Raw genomic sequence first — 17,696 nt, 5'->3', positions numbered from 1 at the left:
CCTGAGATTCTCTGGGAGAGTCTGACTGTTGGGTGCTGCCTGCTTGCCTGCCTTAAGTGCTGCTGGCTGGGTTTCCCCATTGGAAACAATGGAGGTAATGGGGGTAACCTGTTTGGGTGCCCATAGAATTGGGCCCACTGGTCCAATTGCTTTGGGACACGGGGGTTTATGTGGGGAGAGGCTCCCGAAGCTACCGTGGAAAAAACATAACTTTTGTTCCCACCATAGAGAACAATGGAGAGAATGGGGCAACCTGTTTGGGGGCCCGTAGAATTGGACCCCCTGGTTCAATGTCCTTGAAATGTGATGGGTATTTTGGGGAGAGGCTCCAGCAGCTACCCTGTGAGTTTGGAGCCTCTCCCTCAAACCCCCTCCCTCCAGCCCCAAGAATATACCCTATGTTTTGCCATTGACTTCAATGGCCCATAGGATATGATGGGGCTGAAATTGACATTCAGCTGGCCAAAGACTCCCCAATGGCTCCTACTGATGAAACTGACATGCAGGAGTCTTACTGCCGGCCAAAATTGATTCTGCCCAATTCGGCCGAATCCGAATCGGCCAAAAAAATTTTTTTGCACACCCTTACTGGCGACTATACAGGGAGATTGTCTATAGTTCCCGAAAAGGGGGACTGCTTATGGTCATCATACAAATTTTGAAAGAAAGTTGTCCAGCCACCCGCTGATATGTGAGTATCTAGGGGTGAGGGCGTTTTGGATCCCCGGATACTAGTTAATTTCCAAAATAAAGATGAATTATTTTGCTTTACTGCCAATAAAAGATCGTCCCATAATCTCAGCATATGTTCTCTCTTTTTCCTTTGGATAATACATTTGTATAGTTTTTTCTGTTTCAGTAAAGCTACTTGGGTTTCAGATTTTCTTTCTGGATTATTATTCAAAGAGAGAAAATATAGGCAATTTAACTCCTTTTTTTGCATGGCAGCATTGAGAATCAAACCAAGGTTTGTTATTTCTGTGGTGTTGACATGATTTATTCCCTACTGGGCCCGCCAAAATAGAATTAAGCTCCTGAAAGAAGGTCTGGTAATCTATTAAGGGGTCTTGAATTATATCAGGGTTCATAACTGTTGATGTATATTTCTGCCAATTTTCGGATGTTAAAATTTACTTTTTTATCTAATTTACTATCCCATCTTAATCTTTTCCTCAGACATTCTACTTTTGGTGGATATTGGGCCTCTTGAATATTTGGGTTCAAAGGAATGTCTATCTGTAAACATAAAGGTAAATGGTCACCTTCCAGGTATGGGAGTACCTGGAAGGTTTTGATCATAGGGAGTAATGTATTGCACACCAGGATATAATCAATGGAACTCGCTCCATTTCCTGCTACAAAGGTATGTTCCCCAGGATGATCACTTTGGGAGGCCCCATTTAATATATAAAGCTGTTTGCTTTATGCCAGTTTAGGCAGGCAGACCCCTGCAAAGTTCACTCCATCATCTTTAGATATTCGCATAAAGGGCAACCCTACTTGATCCTGTTCCTGACCCTCTATTAAGAAGTTTGATTTAGATGCTAATACAGCATCATTTTGTCCCAAGCAAGCATTTAGATCACCTGCCAATAAAATTTGGGCTTCTGGATGTTCAAGTATAAGGTCTGTAATAAAGTTGTCTAGTACTATCCAGTTTTCCTCAGTGAGTGACTTTTTCGATAGGGCTGGAAGATAAGCATCTCCCTTATATATACAAGCCGAATGGTGGTGGAACTTCTCTAGAACATTCCACATGCTCCAGAATTGGTTGGCGCCCTGGTGTGTCACTCAGAATCTGTCCCTATCCACTGGCTGCATTGCTTGAGTCTCGCCTCCAACATTCTAAACAGTTTGCTGTTCCCCTCCCCCCCAATAGCCAGTCAGAACACAGAGGTTATTTGCATATGCAGCCTCATTGGCCTTTGCCTCGGAACAGAGAGGTCATTTGCATATGCGACTTGATTGGCTTTTGCTTCTAACATTCTAAACAGTTTGCTGTTCTGAGGTAAAATGTGTCCAATCTCCAGATGAGGGTTGGAGATCACTCGGAATTACAAGTGCTTTCCAGATGGCAGAGATCAGTTCCCCTGGAGAAAATGGTGGGCTCTGTATCCTTATACGCTGCTGAGGTGGCCCCCGTATGACAGTCAATGTGACGTAGCAGTCAGGGCTTCAGAGCACGAGAGAGGCTGCAGGTGTGTGGGGGGGTAGAAAGCTGAAGAGTGAGGGGGAAATAAAGGTAGGTTGATGATTGTCTGGGAAGGAGATAGGGTTGCCAACTCCAGATGGGAAATTCCTGGAGATGTGAGGGATGGAGCCTGGAGAGGGTGAGGTTTCAGGAGGCGTGGGACCTCAGACAGGCACAAAGCCATAGAATCCACCCTCCAAACCAACCATTCCCTTTTGGGTAACCATCGTTGCCAATCTCCAGGTGAGGGCTGGAGATCACTCAAAATTACAACTGTCTTTAGGAAGCAGAGATCAGTTCCTCTGGAGAAAATGGTGGACTCAGTGTCATTATACCCTGCTGAGGTCGCCACAGCAAATTGACATGGAGCTTCTTTCTAGAGGTCGTTGTATTTATTTCCACAACGGGCCTTTTCCCTAGTTTACTATAATTATATTTCCCTTCTCCCATCTCACCAATAAGGCCATAGCTAAGTGGTCCAAAGAGGGTTTCAATACACAGTGACCCTTAAGAGAATTAATTAGAAATAAAAATACCCAATCCTCCCCTTAATCTTCCTGAGCCTTTTCCTGGCGTAGTCGCTAAATTATTAGAATAGTATCCATCTAAATGTAAAGTTTCTGCTGACCAGGTCTCCTGTAAAATAATAATGTCAGAATCATGTTGAAAGAAAGGGACATCTATATATGAGTGAAGGCATCGCGACCACCCTGCTACATTCCAAGACAAAATTTCAAGTGGTTTCTTTGGAGAGAGCATTAGATTACAATCCAATAAAGCTTTGCTTCCAGTTCAGCACTTACTCTTTGGAATCCCATGCCTTCTTAGGCTATGTTTTTGCACACAGCTATATATGCATTAAGTGTCATTGAAATTCTTTTGTAACTGGACATAGGAATCAAGCTTCACGTTCTAATATACAATCCTCATTTCCTATAGAAGTGTTAAATGTCACAACATTTTTCCATTAGTCTGTGAGCCCAGATTTTTATGACAGGCAAAGGGTCATAAGTTTAAGCCAAACCCTGACATCTGTTAAATTGGATCATATAATTGCTTAGGAGAGTTCCAGCATCTGATTGCTCAGGCATGGTAGAAATGCCTGGGTTTAACTATGCCTAGGGTGTTGTTTCTCCATGTACGACCTCAAGAGTTACTGCTTCACTACATAATAATTATCAGCTGTCTGCTTTGGCACTATCTACGTTGGCTGCTATCAAAGGTAAACTTTATTAAATCTAAACTAATTTTGGGGGGAAATTGATTGAATCATAGATATTTTGGTAGAGTACACAGAACATACCAAGATGCTGGATCGTGGGTGCTACTGTAAGAGATTCTGATTAAAGTGGAAACAAGATGGGTTGAAATTGCTTTGGTGGGAAGTGGAAAATCCACAAATAAAGTACATTTTTATTCACAGGCAATTTTTAGGGGATACTGTCAATGAATATACATAGTCAAAGGGAGAGGGAAAGATCTGGTGTGTGAGAGAGATATGGAAAGAGAAACATGTATTAACATGAATGCTAAAGAGTTAAATTTAGAGCCCTCGTGTTTTTAACTGGAATTATATGCCATCATTAGACTTTCTCCCCTTATTCCTGTCAGTTTCTCTATCAGTGTTATGTCTCTTAATAAAGCTGTTGGATTGTTGGCCTAAAATAAATGACTACAGTTCATTTGTTCTTGAATCCGGGAGTCCTATACAAAAAAGGGGCTCCCTGCCAGTTCCAAAGGCCCACTCCCACCCTTGCCAATGTCCAATTTTGTCTTCAGTTTGTCTCATGAAGTCTAATTAAGTTCAGAAACAGGAGGGAGCATTTTACAATAATTGGTGAAAAGCAAAAGGGTTTTGAATAAAAGCCACTATATGGCTGTAAAATTTAAGATCTATATAAATGTTTCAGTGAGTATATTCTCTCGTATTAACTGGGCAGTAATGATGTCAGGAAATTATATGAAGGTGTAAAGGGAATATTAAAAATTGATCTTAAAACCAGATTTTAGAAAAATAGCTCACTTTCAAACTATATTTTACTTCTAGAAAATAACATCTGGCAATTCTATAGAAAAATAATTTTCCAGTTCCTCAGCATCAGAAGGAGGAGTTGTTGTTGTTGTTTTATACTCTGCCCTTCACTCTGACTCTGAGAGCAGTTTACAATCTCCTTCCCTTCCTCTCCCCACAACAGACACCCTGTGAGGTAGGTGGGGCTGAGAGAGCTCTGAGAGAACAGCTCTGAGAGAACTGTGACTGACCCAAGGTCACCCAGCCGGCTCTACACAGAGACTTGGGGAATCAAACTTGGTTCTCCAAATTAGAGTCTGCGACTCTTAACCACTACACCAAACTGGCTCTCTAGCACATCTAGTAGGAAGTGTAGTGATGCTGCTAGCAGAATGGAAATCAGGAAACTGGAGTCCCCAAGACTGGGCTTAAGGGAAAACTTTGCAAAGGCCAAACCTGATTGAGAAACCTTTATAGTCCTACCAGGTGACGAACTGCCAAGGAGCTGAAATGTCTCCATTTTAGTGCCTGACACAAGGGTCTTGGAGAAAATGTACAATTACCAACCACAACAACTAGAACTCTTCTGGAGTCCCTACTAATTTTCTTGACTGAATCCAATAGATGAGGAGGTTTGGCAAACTCTCTGCTTCTATATCAGGTGCCACTTGACACTTTTATTGAAATGTGTTAGGAAACAGCTTGAACATCCATAAAATCAGCTATAAAATTAAACCAGTATTTAAAAAAAGGTATTGGTTTTAGGAGTTGAAAGAAAGAGACTGTTAACTACCTTTAATGCAGATTGGTTGTTTCCCTGACCATTCTCCGTTCTCTTGACAGATCCTTTGCTCGTTACCACTGAGAATATAGGAATTATTACAAAAGAATGCAATGATCGTTCCAATTTTTGCATAACGGCTGTTCATCAGAGAACCATCTTCCACCACTTTTGTATACCCATTGAGTGGAGCACCAGGATAGGAGCAGTTTCTGTCTTCTATAACTAGCAGTGGGGGAAATGTTATTATTATTTTTTGTCAAGTGGAAAGCATAACCTGAGCACCAGATCATTTGGTAGTTTGTGCATACACTGAGATACAGGTAGGCATACTGCTACCTTTTGTCAAGATTCTTTTACAGACATTAGAGAAGCAAATATACTAACTTTAAAATTGGCATATATCGCTGTAAGAACAAATAAGTACACCTGCATGTTGACCAATGCAAGAAAGTCATTTGGAGAAGTAATGCTCTGTTGGACCATTATATCACATAGCTACACCATGGAAGTGGTAAGATCTGGCCATGCATTCTAATAGTTTGTGATTACAATCACTTGATCTGCTTACTAAAGATGCTATTAATTTGAATGCTCATAAATTGCAGAGTTTGTAATAATTGAATGACTGATCAATTGCCATTGTAGCCAACAGTGTTCAAGCCATGAACAAAAACTAAAATTGTCAGAATCCATAATATTATATTTGAAAGTCTGATGCACCTAAAATTCAGGTTTTTGTGTTTTCTTTAGGAGCAACGAAAAGGAAATGCTGACTGGAAAGGAAAATGGAAAATCACTTCAATACATACAAATAGTCTGTTTGTGTAATACATTTCATAAACCTTATTCTTTGTTTCTCCAGGTTGTTTGCATTAATTAATTTATTTATTTATCAAATTTATACCCCGCCCTCCCCCGTAGGGCTCAGGGCGGCTTACAAGGCAAGATACACTTGCTACAATAAAACAACATCCTTATACTAATACCCAAGTTGCCCCCTCCGTGCGGATATCTATATCTGCACTTTGGGGGCACTTGGGGGGCAGGGGGAGGTTTGTGCACATGTGGGGCAGTCCCCACATGTGCACAAAAATAAAAAAGTTAAAAAAAAATCGGGGGGATGTTTAAATCCCCCTGAAAGTGCAAGAGAGTCTCCTGCGCGTGCGGGGGAAGAGAGGCCTCGCTCGGGGGCGGGGGGCGAACACTGGCCTGGCCACTGCCGCCGCCCCCGCCGCCTCGGGGAGATGGGGGGATGGAGGAGACGGGGCTCTTCTCTCCCCCCCCGTGAGTATCGCGGGTCCCCCTCTTGTATACCTATAACTTTTTAAAAACATACTATACAATTTAAAAACCAGTCCTAAATCACATAAAGTGCTCAGTGATCGTCAAACTCCAGTAACCCAAATGAACCCAGCATCCACTCAAATCAGACATTAGGTGCCCTTTATACTGAACTTCCCTGCACAAATACATACTGAAGATGGAGAAGGAGATTTGGGGAGGGGAAAGATCAAGGTCAAGTATTTGATCCATTCCCCAAAGCAGAACCTAGGATGTATCACATACTTGTTGGTGGTATTGGAAATGAGTGATCTGTATGCAATTGGACAGTGTCTGGAGGTTGTGGCAGCTACAAGCATGGATGGCTTCAAGAGGGAATTAGATAAACAGATGGAGCAGAGGTCCATCAGTGGCTATTAGCCACAAGTTATAGACAGGAACTCTCAGTCTGGGGCAAGTGATGCTCTGTATTCTTGGTGCTTGGGGGGGGGGGCAACAGTGTCCTGGCCCCACTGCTGGACCTCCTGAATGCACCTGGTATTTTTGGCTACTGTGTGACAGTGTTGGACTGGATGGGCCATTGGCCTGATCCTACATTGGCTTCTCTTATGTTCTTATGGAATTCTGAAAAGACAGCAGCTATTGAGGGAGAAGGATAATGGGATATGCTATTAAGCATGGGGAAGCAGGGCAATTACCAATCCAAATATTGCAAGTGGTCAAGTTGTAAATAGGTGCATTTTACATCATGAAATCTTAAAGGGATTTTAAGGCTTGGATTTTAATACTGAAACTCGTGCAGCAGATGTGTGGCTCAGACTACCACTCATACATTAAAAATGTGTGAACCTTCAGCCATTGCACAATTACTTTTCTACAAATGTATGAAGAATGCATATAAGAAAGTTAAAATAGCAAGCATGTCATTAAATACATGTTTATGTATTAGTCTCTCTAGAAAACACCACAGATTCAGAAGACTCTCTGCGCCTGTTCTGGCCTCTGGTTTCAACAGCCAGCACAGATGCCTTGCCAAAGATCATACCTTGAGATCCCCATGGCAGATCACATGTTACCCAAGGCTTATGGCAAGTGGAGATTCTCCTCTTCCCAAGCTGGCAACCAGTTGTTGCAGGGGTTGTTTCTTTCTTCTCTGCATACTATATAGAGACCAGTGAAATCACTGTCAAGCTGCTAAATTTGTCAACCTCAAAACAAAATACTGGCCTTGCTCTTTATTATATTAGTCCCACTAAATTCTGTAAAGGAATATACAGTGGTTGATGCACAATTAGAAACATAAAGCAGCCTTACCACATCCAGGATGTTGTGTTGACCAGCTCCCATCTAGCTGACAGTAGGCAACATGGCTGCCTTTTAAGGTGTAGCCCGCGTTGCACTTGAAGTAAACCTGGGCCCCATATTTAAAGTCATCTCCTTCCACAAAACCATGAGCAGGAGCACCTGGAGTCCTACACATCACCACTGACAGTTCAGATATTTCAAAAAAATCCACTTTATTACAAAAACAGGACTGTGTTACATTGATTTGTTACTTAGAACATAATGAAAATATTAAGGAGGAAGGTCTACAGGAGACAAAAAAATAACATCAAAACAATAAGACTAGTATATGCATTTAAAAAACAACAACAAACCTAGACAGCTTGACTGAGGTCTGACAAATGCTTGTGTGTCATTCCATTCTGTTCACTAGATTAGTCACTAGGCTGAAGGAATAACTATACAAGCTGCCACTTTAAGTTTACGGTATTCATTAGTATGTGCCGCTATTTGAATTTTAATGGTTAGTCAAAGATACCATTCATCTGAATCAGACACCTATAGAATTGGGACTACTTGCTATTCATTTTAGGCTAATACTTAAAGAATAGCCCTAGGTTAGAAACTCTGATGTTATAAATAAACTCATAGAGCCTAATTCAGCCATAGTAAGCAGTTTGAAGTCCCATTGATTTCAGCTGGAGAGAATTAAGCACTGAACTGTGCCCATAATTCTGGCATTTACTGAGTTTCAAATTATTCAACACTGCCTCCCCCCCACTCACCTTGGTGGACCATTAAATTCAGTGGGCATAGAAGGGTGCATCTGTGCTTAGCATGCCACTATAAAAGTATCTCAGCAGCACAGCATGAACACTGCTTAGAACAGAAAGCCTATCACAGCTTAAATAAGGTAAAGCAACAAGCTAAGTCATTTACATACAACCAATTTTAGCCCCATCTTTCCATCAAAGGGATATGCCAATTTAAACAACACTATAAAATATATAATTGCATAATAATATCATATATAAATACTGTATAATATAAAATAATACAAAATTATAAATACCATGTAAGAGTTATGCTGCACTGCCTCATAATGATAGCTCAATGGAGCAGAGGTCCATCTGTGGCTATTAGCCACAAGATATAAATGGAAAACTATTTCTGGGACAGACAGTGATGCTCTGTATTCTTGGGGCTTGGGGAGCAAAAGTGGGAGGGCGTCTGGAGTTCTGGCCCTGCTGGTGGACCTCCTGATGGCACCTGGCTTTTGGCCACTGTATGACACAGAGTGTTGGACTGGATGGGTCATTGGCCTGATCCAACATGGCTTCTCTTATGTTCTAACTAGCCTGATACCCGTGCTTCACTGTTATAATACTGATGATGTGAAATTTGAAATGTGACATTTGTTGTAGGAATTCTAACAGAGAAGATTGTAGTGTAAGAAATGAAATGAGACACACGTACTTTTTTCTCTCTCTACTGAAGGACCTCTCTCTAGACCACATTAGTGGTTCTGCCCTCAGGTGCTAGGATCTCCAGGCTGCTTGATGAGCTCACTCTGGAGCAGGCCACATAGAACTGTCCATTTAAGAAGCAGTTCTCTGTTAAGTCAGCTCCTGCTACCTTCCATGAAAGTGATGGCCTCTCTACTTGTGTTCCTGGATTATTTTGCTCATATGGAGACTGTGTTGTTCTGAGCACCTCAGGGTGATCTTGCTGGCACTTGGCCTGTGCAGCTCAGTGCACTGCAGGAGTGCTATGTGCAAATGTATTTGTCGCATTCCTAAGTTGCCTCCTCCTTGTAGCGTTGGTGTATCTGGCTTGACGTTTGCCAGGAGCTTTCTTGGGGGCAGTAAGAGGTGAGAGGTGTGAGGGGAAGTTGGTGTGAGGGAGTGGTGATGTGGTGGACATTTCTTCAGGTTCATGAGGGAGGCACGCATCGAAATGGCTCCCAGAAATGTCCTTTACTATCACTCCATAAACGTTCATACCCTGGCCCTGCTCCTACACCTGACAGACACCGGCCTGTCTGGTGTTGGGGGGGATTGTATTTAAAGGCATCGGGGAGGCTGGGCCAGCAGCAGTGCTAAGGCAATCCTGTTGAGCAAACCTCCCCAGCAGCTGTAAGCATCTCACCTCCTCTCCTACACCTGACAGGCAGCTGCCTGTCCAGTGTAGGAGGGGGAGGGGGAGGAGTATTAGAAGCCACTGGGAGGCGGGGCCGGCAGGATCACTAAGGTGTTATGGATAGGGTGGTCTCCCTCGTGGCTTTAAGCACCCTGCAACCACTGTTGCACCTGACGGACAACCACCTGTTAGCTGTAGGAGGTGGGTGGAGTGTGTTGGAAGCCATCAGAGAGGCTGGGCCAGCAGCTTTGCTTCACCTCACAGGTGGTTGTTGGCCACTCCTGATTTTCTCAACTGTCATTAGCTATCTGCAGTCCCCTGTAACTGGTTTGTTTGTTTTTTAACCTAACACTGAGCTCTGCAGCTGACCAATCAGAGAGTGGGGGGGGCAGGGAGGCAGCTGCCTGGCAGCCACATAGGAATCAGTGGGGGGAGCACATTTCCCCCCTTTTGACCCACTTAGGGGTAGAATTTCTAAAAATCCCTTCTTAGCGAGCACCTATGCCACAGTGGGAGCGCTCTCCCCAAATTTGGTGTCTCTAGGTCCAGTGGTTTGGCCTGGGTGTTGATTTTACTGTAAGGGGACTTTCTTTTATATATATAGATATCTCTGTAAGTGGTACCCATCCCAAAGCTGAACATGATACTCATTCACAACACAGACATGAGCAAATGTTTTGGTGTGGGTTTTCCCCCCTGCTCTCTTTTAAGTCATTTTAAATCATTCCTAATCTTATATCTATCATAACTCACTGTATGAGCAAAAATAAACAAAACATGTTGTTCGTGTATCTCAAAGAGACCTGTATAATAAATAATTGCTTTTTGTCAGAATTTAAGATAAATTTGAAAGGAAATTGAACAAGGGTTTTCTGTTTATATTGAGAAAAGCTGTATCTTTCTCTAATACGACAAAACTTCCTGTCAGTACTTCCTGTGGTAGTTCTATGTACCTGCTGCGTGTCTTGTTGTGTTCTTTACACTTTGTTTCTTACCTTTCTGCATTATTAAAATTTTTCACAGTCTATTTTTCCCCAAAATGTCAAATTTGTCAACTGCATTTTTTAAAAAAAAAATCTCCTAGACAATGAATTCCCGACAACCGCAAGTTCAGCTCCTATATACTAACCAGTGATTTTTAAAAAAATAAACAGTAACCTATTCTAGCCTGATTTGAATCTTGGTACTTATTTGGATCTGTTCTGAATAATGGCTATTATTAGTGTACAGCTATTGTATACCAGCAGGTGCAGTTTAGAGGCTAAAAGCTGTGAACTGAGAATCACATCTTTGCTATGAACTCACTAGCTAATCTTAAAGAAACTTCTTTCACAGCTTCAGTACCCCCCCCCCACATACACTCCTTTGTAAAGTAGGGATAATTATGCCTTCCTTACAGATTTATTGCAAACATTACAAAATGACAGTGTATTACTTACAAAGCTTGAAAATGCTATACAGGCACCAAGTATTTGTTTGTTTGTTTGTTTCACTGAATTTTTATACTGCCCTCCCCACAAAGCGGGCTCAGAACTGTGTAAACAGTTTAAAACAAAGAAAAATAGATCAAATATACTATCATAAAAACATATGCCTAAATGTTGCCACAGTAAAAATGTGACCCCCATTATCATGGGGTGGGGAGTGAGGAGGCAACTAATAGATTCTGAAGCCATTGGATTCGCTCACTGAAAGTGGTGACACTACTAGCTATGATAGGATTTCAGTTCATCATGAAGGCAAGGTCCCAACCACATGTCACTAGATTGTACTGAATATTAATTCCATAAAGTCATCAGGGGTTTTGCCATTGCCCTCAGGTGTCTGTAGCCTTACTCATTTTATTAAACTTTTCTCTATAGAAAATGCACATAATAATTTATGAAGACCTTTAAATAAACCACTACTGTTTTTAACTTCTTGTTCTATTAATTCCTTCAATTTTGGCATCCAGGTTATTTGTTTACAGAACACTTCAGGCATGATGTAACCGCACATGCAGAATGATGGGATGAAAGTTCTGTTTTTTTTAAGCCACAGAAGTAGATTCCACTATGCACATCAAGACAAAGCTAATGCTGAAGGCAACAGCAACAGAAGGCCATCATAACTGGCATTTTTTCTTGAGATACCACTTCAGGAAACGAAAGGAAAGTCCAGCCCTGATCGACAGCAAGTTAGGTGGGCTTAAATTAAACTGATATTAATGACTAACTTGTTGTAGGGATTTCAATCGGATTTAAGCATATCTGGATTCGGGCCCACGTTCATACTGGTACTAACGCTCGTGTGTCTGTTTCACTACGTGTACAATGTGGTGAAATAGTGCCCAGCCTGATAGGACAGGAACTACAAGGTTGGAGGGGAGGGACAAATCAGCAGAGAGAACCAATCTGCCTTCTTGCTTAAATGCCACATGCATAGGACTGTCTCTGACATGAGATGACGAAGGTTTAATGATGTGAGATCTGTACATTTGTCCTGTGTTCCAGTTTACAAACAGCCTGGTGGGGTTGGACACTGATTTGGAGCACAGCCGTGGTGCAGATGAAAGGAGGTTTTTCCTGCACCTTTCCTCTGAACCGTTTTTGTGATTTCAGATTGCCCTCTGAAACCACCATTTGTATGGGGGAGTGGGCCTGTACTGAAGTTGCAAAAGTGGTGGAGGGAACAAATTAAACACTCCACTGGTCGCAATCCAAACTGGGAGCCTCATGTGGCTGCTGTCTGCTGTCTAAAAAAACCAACAAGACATCTCTTCAGAGATCTCCCATCACTACATCTAGTTAAAAGACAGAAAAAATTCAGCATTTTTCATTATTAACGTTTTTTTGACATTGGAGGAACTCTGGGATTTTCTGCATCAAGCTGGGTCATCCCTTAGGATGCACACTTTCTGATTTTACCTCTGTCTATTTGAAATTACCTGAAAGGTTTGCATTTGAACTTGCTACCTTGCTGTTCGGCCTGATGAATGAGCAGATGCCTGTAATACCTTTTCACCGAGCAAAGGGAGGCCAATAAAAGCTGTCTCATAACCTATTTTATACTTCATCCTTAGAGCATTTCATGCAGTTTCTCACCCGCTTTATCCTTTCTACCTCAGTGCAGCAGCTTCTTGTGAGAACAGCTCTGAACACGGTTTGAAATGAATGTCAGTACCTTCTGTGCTTTATAAGGCCTTTTTCTTTCATTATATGAACAGATATCTATCGGGTGCATGAACCTGCTCGTTTCTTTCCTCCCTCAGATTCCACAGTGCATTCAAAAGAGATTTAGCCTATGACAAGCTCCTTTGTAGGATATATTTTTAAAATGCCTTTCAACACTCTCCCCTCTCTTCAAGGCACACATAACCTTTGCAGTAGCCTCTTACGGTTATACCCTGAAAAAACTTTTGGAGAGAAAAGGGAAGAACATTCTGTAAAGGTCTTTGAGGCACATATTGCACTAAATAGCCCAAATCTAGATAAAAATATGTCTCATTCACACATGCTGGAGAATGAAGTGGGAATAAGATAGGAAAATGGACTACAGAAGGAGAACTTCGGAGGGGATCACATTTGGGAAACTTCTTATGTTAAAAACTCCCCAGAATTTTTTAAAGAGTAGAGCAAGCAAAAAGAGATGGTAGAACTTTTCTCTGCTGAGCTAGTTTTCTATTTACATGCATCTTTTTATGTGAAGGAACATCCAGAACTAAAATCCAACCCTCCCATAGGAAATGGTCATTACACCACCTCAGAGCTCCACCTTCTCATTGGAGAATTTCAGACAGGCGATAGATTCTGGAAGGGAACCGGTTGTCAAACGGGTTCTGGTCTGTCATTTCAGACAGAACCCGTTTGAGAACCGGTTCCCTTCCGGAATCTATTTGCCATTTCATACACAAACGCTTCAGTCCCATTTAGGAACCGGGACTGAAGCATTTTACCTGTCATCCACTTCCAAGTGGTCTCCAGTGCCCTCTCCCGGTTCCGATACGCTTTTATCCCGCCTTTTTTTGCCCGTGCGGGCGATCTCCATCTGTTGTGGTTTTTTTGAACGTTCCATTTATAGCGCTATAACGGAATAGCATTATATCAATCCCATTGGAATGCATGGAGTGTTTTGTTATACTGCTATAGTGCTATAAATCGAACATTTTTTTAAAAAAACGATCACCCACACAGGAGGAAAACGGCGGGAAAACAAAGCTGTGCAAGTCTGAAATGCCAAACCGCTTCTGATCCGGCTCACTTCCGGTAGGGGCAAGCCCTGTGTGAAATGGCAGCCCTGTACCAGTTCACTTCAAAACGGATGATTGCCAGCTTGAAACCGGGTGAAACTGGGTAATGTGAAATTCCCCATTATCATCCAACAGAAATTAACACTGTATTGTGTTATGAGCATTCTCAGCAATGGAAATACAACCTGAGGGGAAAGCATCTGTATTCTCCCACAATAAAAGTTAAGTGACTGATCTCAAAAAGCAAATGCAAGATGAAAATGGGACATAATCGAATCAAAGTTAAACACATTTAAGTCCCATTGGTTTCAATGGGAAAAAGTTGACAACTCTGCCATTGAACTCCATGCTTGGACAATTCCTGGAGATGAGGTGGAATGAAGGGTACATTTTATAAATATGTTTACCTCTCCCATAAAATAACCATTCGCTTTCAGTAGTATTTTGGATACTTTTGCAAAAGAGTGTATTGGAAGAAGAAGGAAGCACTTGGGCCAGTTCTCCCTTGACCCAGTCCAGGTTCCTAATGGAACAATTTGGTCAGACTATGGATGGGAATGCATCTGAAGCTGAATACATGTTCTAATTCAAATGGCACCCAAACTGCATGCCATCATCAGGACTGGGGTGGGGCAAAATACTTGGGTTTTTCCACACAGGAACAGTCTTGTGTAGCTTCCCCAGTGCTCCTGTGGCTGCCAATACAGTACAATGGCAATGGGGCTTCCACAGTCCTCAGGCAGCAGCTTCCCCCCCCACACACACACAAACAGGGTCTCCCCTCCTTTTAGGTTGACAATTGAGTATCACTATAACATCATAATGTTGTAGCAGTCCTTACCAAGGCTAGCCCAATCTTGTCAGACCTTGGAAGCTAGAGTTGACCCTGTTAAGTGTTTGGATGGGAAACCTCCAAGGAAATCCAGGGTCACGAAACAGAGGCACCTCTTATCGTCTCTTGCCTTCAAAACTCCATGGGGTTGCCATAAGTCCACTGTGACTTGATGGCAAAAATAATAATAATATAACAATCTGTTCTCTGGATTTCCAGCATTCATTTTTAAAAAGTGTTTCTCGCCTCTTTCATTGTGGAGATATGTTTTTTATGGATATTGGGAATTCAGAGAACTTGATATACCGGTTGTTATAATGTTATAACTATATTCAATTACAGATTAGAACCAAAACGCCCCTAGTGGTGGAGGAAGGAAATGGCTACCATGGGGACATGGGCAGGGAAATGGCTGCCATGTGGGTGGAACTGGGAAAATCCAGACTCTTCCACCCGACATGGCAGGCATCCGTTCAGACTTTTCTGCTACCTTGGCCAAAACTTTGCCGCAAAGCAGGTTTGGGAAAGATCAGAGAAAAGTTGAGGAAGACTGGCAGGTGCACAAATGCACCATGATGCTGTGGAGAAGCAGGGGAGAAATGCTACTTCCCAAGAACAGTGAACCTGAGGCAAATAACTTGTGTGGAAATGGCCCTGCTGAGCAGCACTAGCAGTCAATGAAAGTGCCAGTGCAGCACGCCAAAGGAGGGAGCTTCAATCAACTTGTGTTCCATCCCGTCCGCCTTGCCACAGCAGCAGCAGAACAGAGAAACTTCAGATGTAAACAGAATTAATGGTGCAAACAGGTACAAAAATTGCATGAAATGGTGAAAGAGGTTTTCCCCAAGAACATTTTCACATTCACACCAATGGTACCTTCAGTGTAGTGAAAAATCAAACCTCACAAAAATTTAAAAGCCTGAATTCTGTTTAGTGGTTAGCTTATAAGGAGGCATTCCAATCAATGTACGCTTTCAGCAGCTCAGGCTAGCCATCAAAGTGCTGCTTCAATTATACTCTCAGTCTCAGATCATTTCTTTCTCCAGATTCCGAGGGAAATTTCTGGTCTCTCGCACTCGCATCAGCTGAGCATCACAGGACTGTAGACAATAAGAGAATCCCTGGATCAGCCCTGTCAGCGGAACCTTTTTCGCCCATTAGTCATTCAGCAACAGCTAAAACAAGCACTGACTTGCTCTGACTTACGAGCCCAAAGGACCAATCCAAGTGGCAACATTCCAGTGTCCTTGGCACAGCCAGTTATGTTTTGTGGAGCTGACAAACACTGAGCCATGCAATCCCTTTCCTCCCAGGGCCTTCATTCGTTCTTGACATGCAACTCCAGTAGGGGGATTCCTGCGTGACATGGCTAAAGGCAAGTTTTTACAGTGAGATGAGAGAAGAAAGGCAACAGAAGAAATAGCTAGCAAGGGAAAATTCATGCAGCATCTACACACAGCAGCACTGTTGTACCCACAACTGAATTGTCCCAGCATAACTTGTAGTACATCTAATTTCTAAAAGGATATTACAGTGCCCTAGTTAAACTGAAAATCGTTCAGAAAACCACAGTTAAGTGTATATGTAAAATATTCAAAAGACTAAAGTTTCACAAGGAATTTAGTGTGCGACCCTTTAAGCATTTTTATATATGATGTTTAATTTCTCTGCCACATCTAGGTGAATAGCTGATGGCTGTTCAAATAGAAGACAGTCGTGCAAATGAGCATTCTGTCCAAAATGGCTTTCCTATTTGTATTGCAAAGCAATGGAAATTTTACATATGGTCAATACATGTAATAAAACTCTGGAATTAACAGCAAAGCACCATCAACCAAAGGATGATGACATCAAGATGAACGGACAGGGACGAACTTCTCGAGTTACCGTTTGTTTCGATGACTCTTTATCATACAGGTCTCCTATCAAGAAATAATTACAACTCATGACAGGGAACCTACCAACCATATTTACATCAATTTAGAAATGAAAAAACCATACATACAATTCATCAGTATTATAGCTTAATCATTGTTTATTATTCTTATAATTGTGTGCACTTTGCAGCAACTGTTCTGTATATTGTCATTTCATTGCTGCCCCTGGTCAATACATGTAATAAAACTCTGGAAAGCAGATGATTTGGAATAGTGAAGCTCTGAGGTGGCACTTCTTGACTGCCACTCTCCCACCCCATCCGCCACTTTCCCTCAATGGTGTTTCTGATGCATGTTAGGAAGGATGCATGGGTCCTGTGATGGGGAAAACAGTAGGGAGAGAAGTGCAGAAAAGAAAAAATGGGGAGCAGCAGAAGAATTAAACGCCACCCCACTGCGTCACAATCATCATCACAGCTGCTTTGCCTCAAAGACCCAGTCATTGGGATTTTGTTAGAAGGCACATATTGTCACACGCAGTTCAGCTCTGTGAAAATATCCTTGGAGCAGATTCCAGAAAATGCAGTACAGAAAGGACAGGAACCAACTGGTCCTGTGTATGTGCTGCAACGGAGCCTGCAAGGAGCTCCACAGTAGACCATGCCCAATGTTCTCATTAAGCCAGAAACCAGAATAGGCAACCCCTTTACTCCATGGGATAATGAGATAGACACTATGAATTTTACTGGATAATGGAAGGCAGGAAAAGAATCATAGAATCATAGAGTTGGAAGGGACCTCCAGGGTCATCTAGTCCAACCCACTGCACAATGCAGGGTTGTGGTAGAATGTCTTTTCTATATAGAAAGGAAAGTTTTTCTGACACTTCCTGATGAAGCTGATGTAATTTAAGACATTAAAATATTCAGCTACGCACTAGGTATAATACAAAAAGTCTTTCTGAAGCAGATCTCTGAGCTCAAATTTATCTAGTCTGTGATACTCCTTGTTTTTCCTTGGAAGTTTCACAACCACTCCTACCTACATACTTTTCTAAAGCGCCATTCCT

General features: G+C 42.1%; 1 protein-coding gene across 3 annotated transcripts in view; it reads right to left on the bottom strand.

Moving 5' to 3' along the window:
* PAMR1 (peptidase domain containing associated with muscle regeneration 1) overlaps positions 1–17,696 on the bottom strand; it is a 96,807-nt gene that overhangs the window by 11,017 nt on the left and 68,094 nt on the right. For 2 of the 3 annotated variants that reach the window (XM_015426633.1, XM_015426634.1), the window contains one exon: positions 4,996–5,208. In XM_015426633.1, coding sequence (XP_015282119.1) covers positions 4,996–5,208 — 213 coding nt within the window. Of the gene's footprint in view, positions 1–4,995; positions 5,209–12,616; positions 12,645–17,696 lie in introns of all 3 variants that reach the window. The other variant, XM_015426632.1, reaches the window with a different exon arrangement.

Source organism: Gekko japonicus, unplaced genomic scaffold (assembly GCF_001447785.1).
Source record: "Gekko japonicus isolate JY-2015 unplaced genomic scaffold, Gekko_japonicus_V1.1 scaffold2020, whole genome shotgun sequence".
In the NCBI taxonomy this organism is placed as follows: Eukaryota; Metazoa; Chordata; class Lepidosauria; order Squamata; family Gekkonidae; genus Gekko; species Gekko japonicus.
The sequence above is the reverse complement of the archived record's forward strand: the minus strand, read 5'-3'. Positions and strand labels throughout refer to the sequence as shown.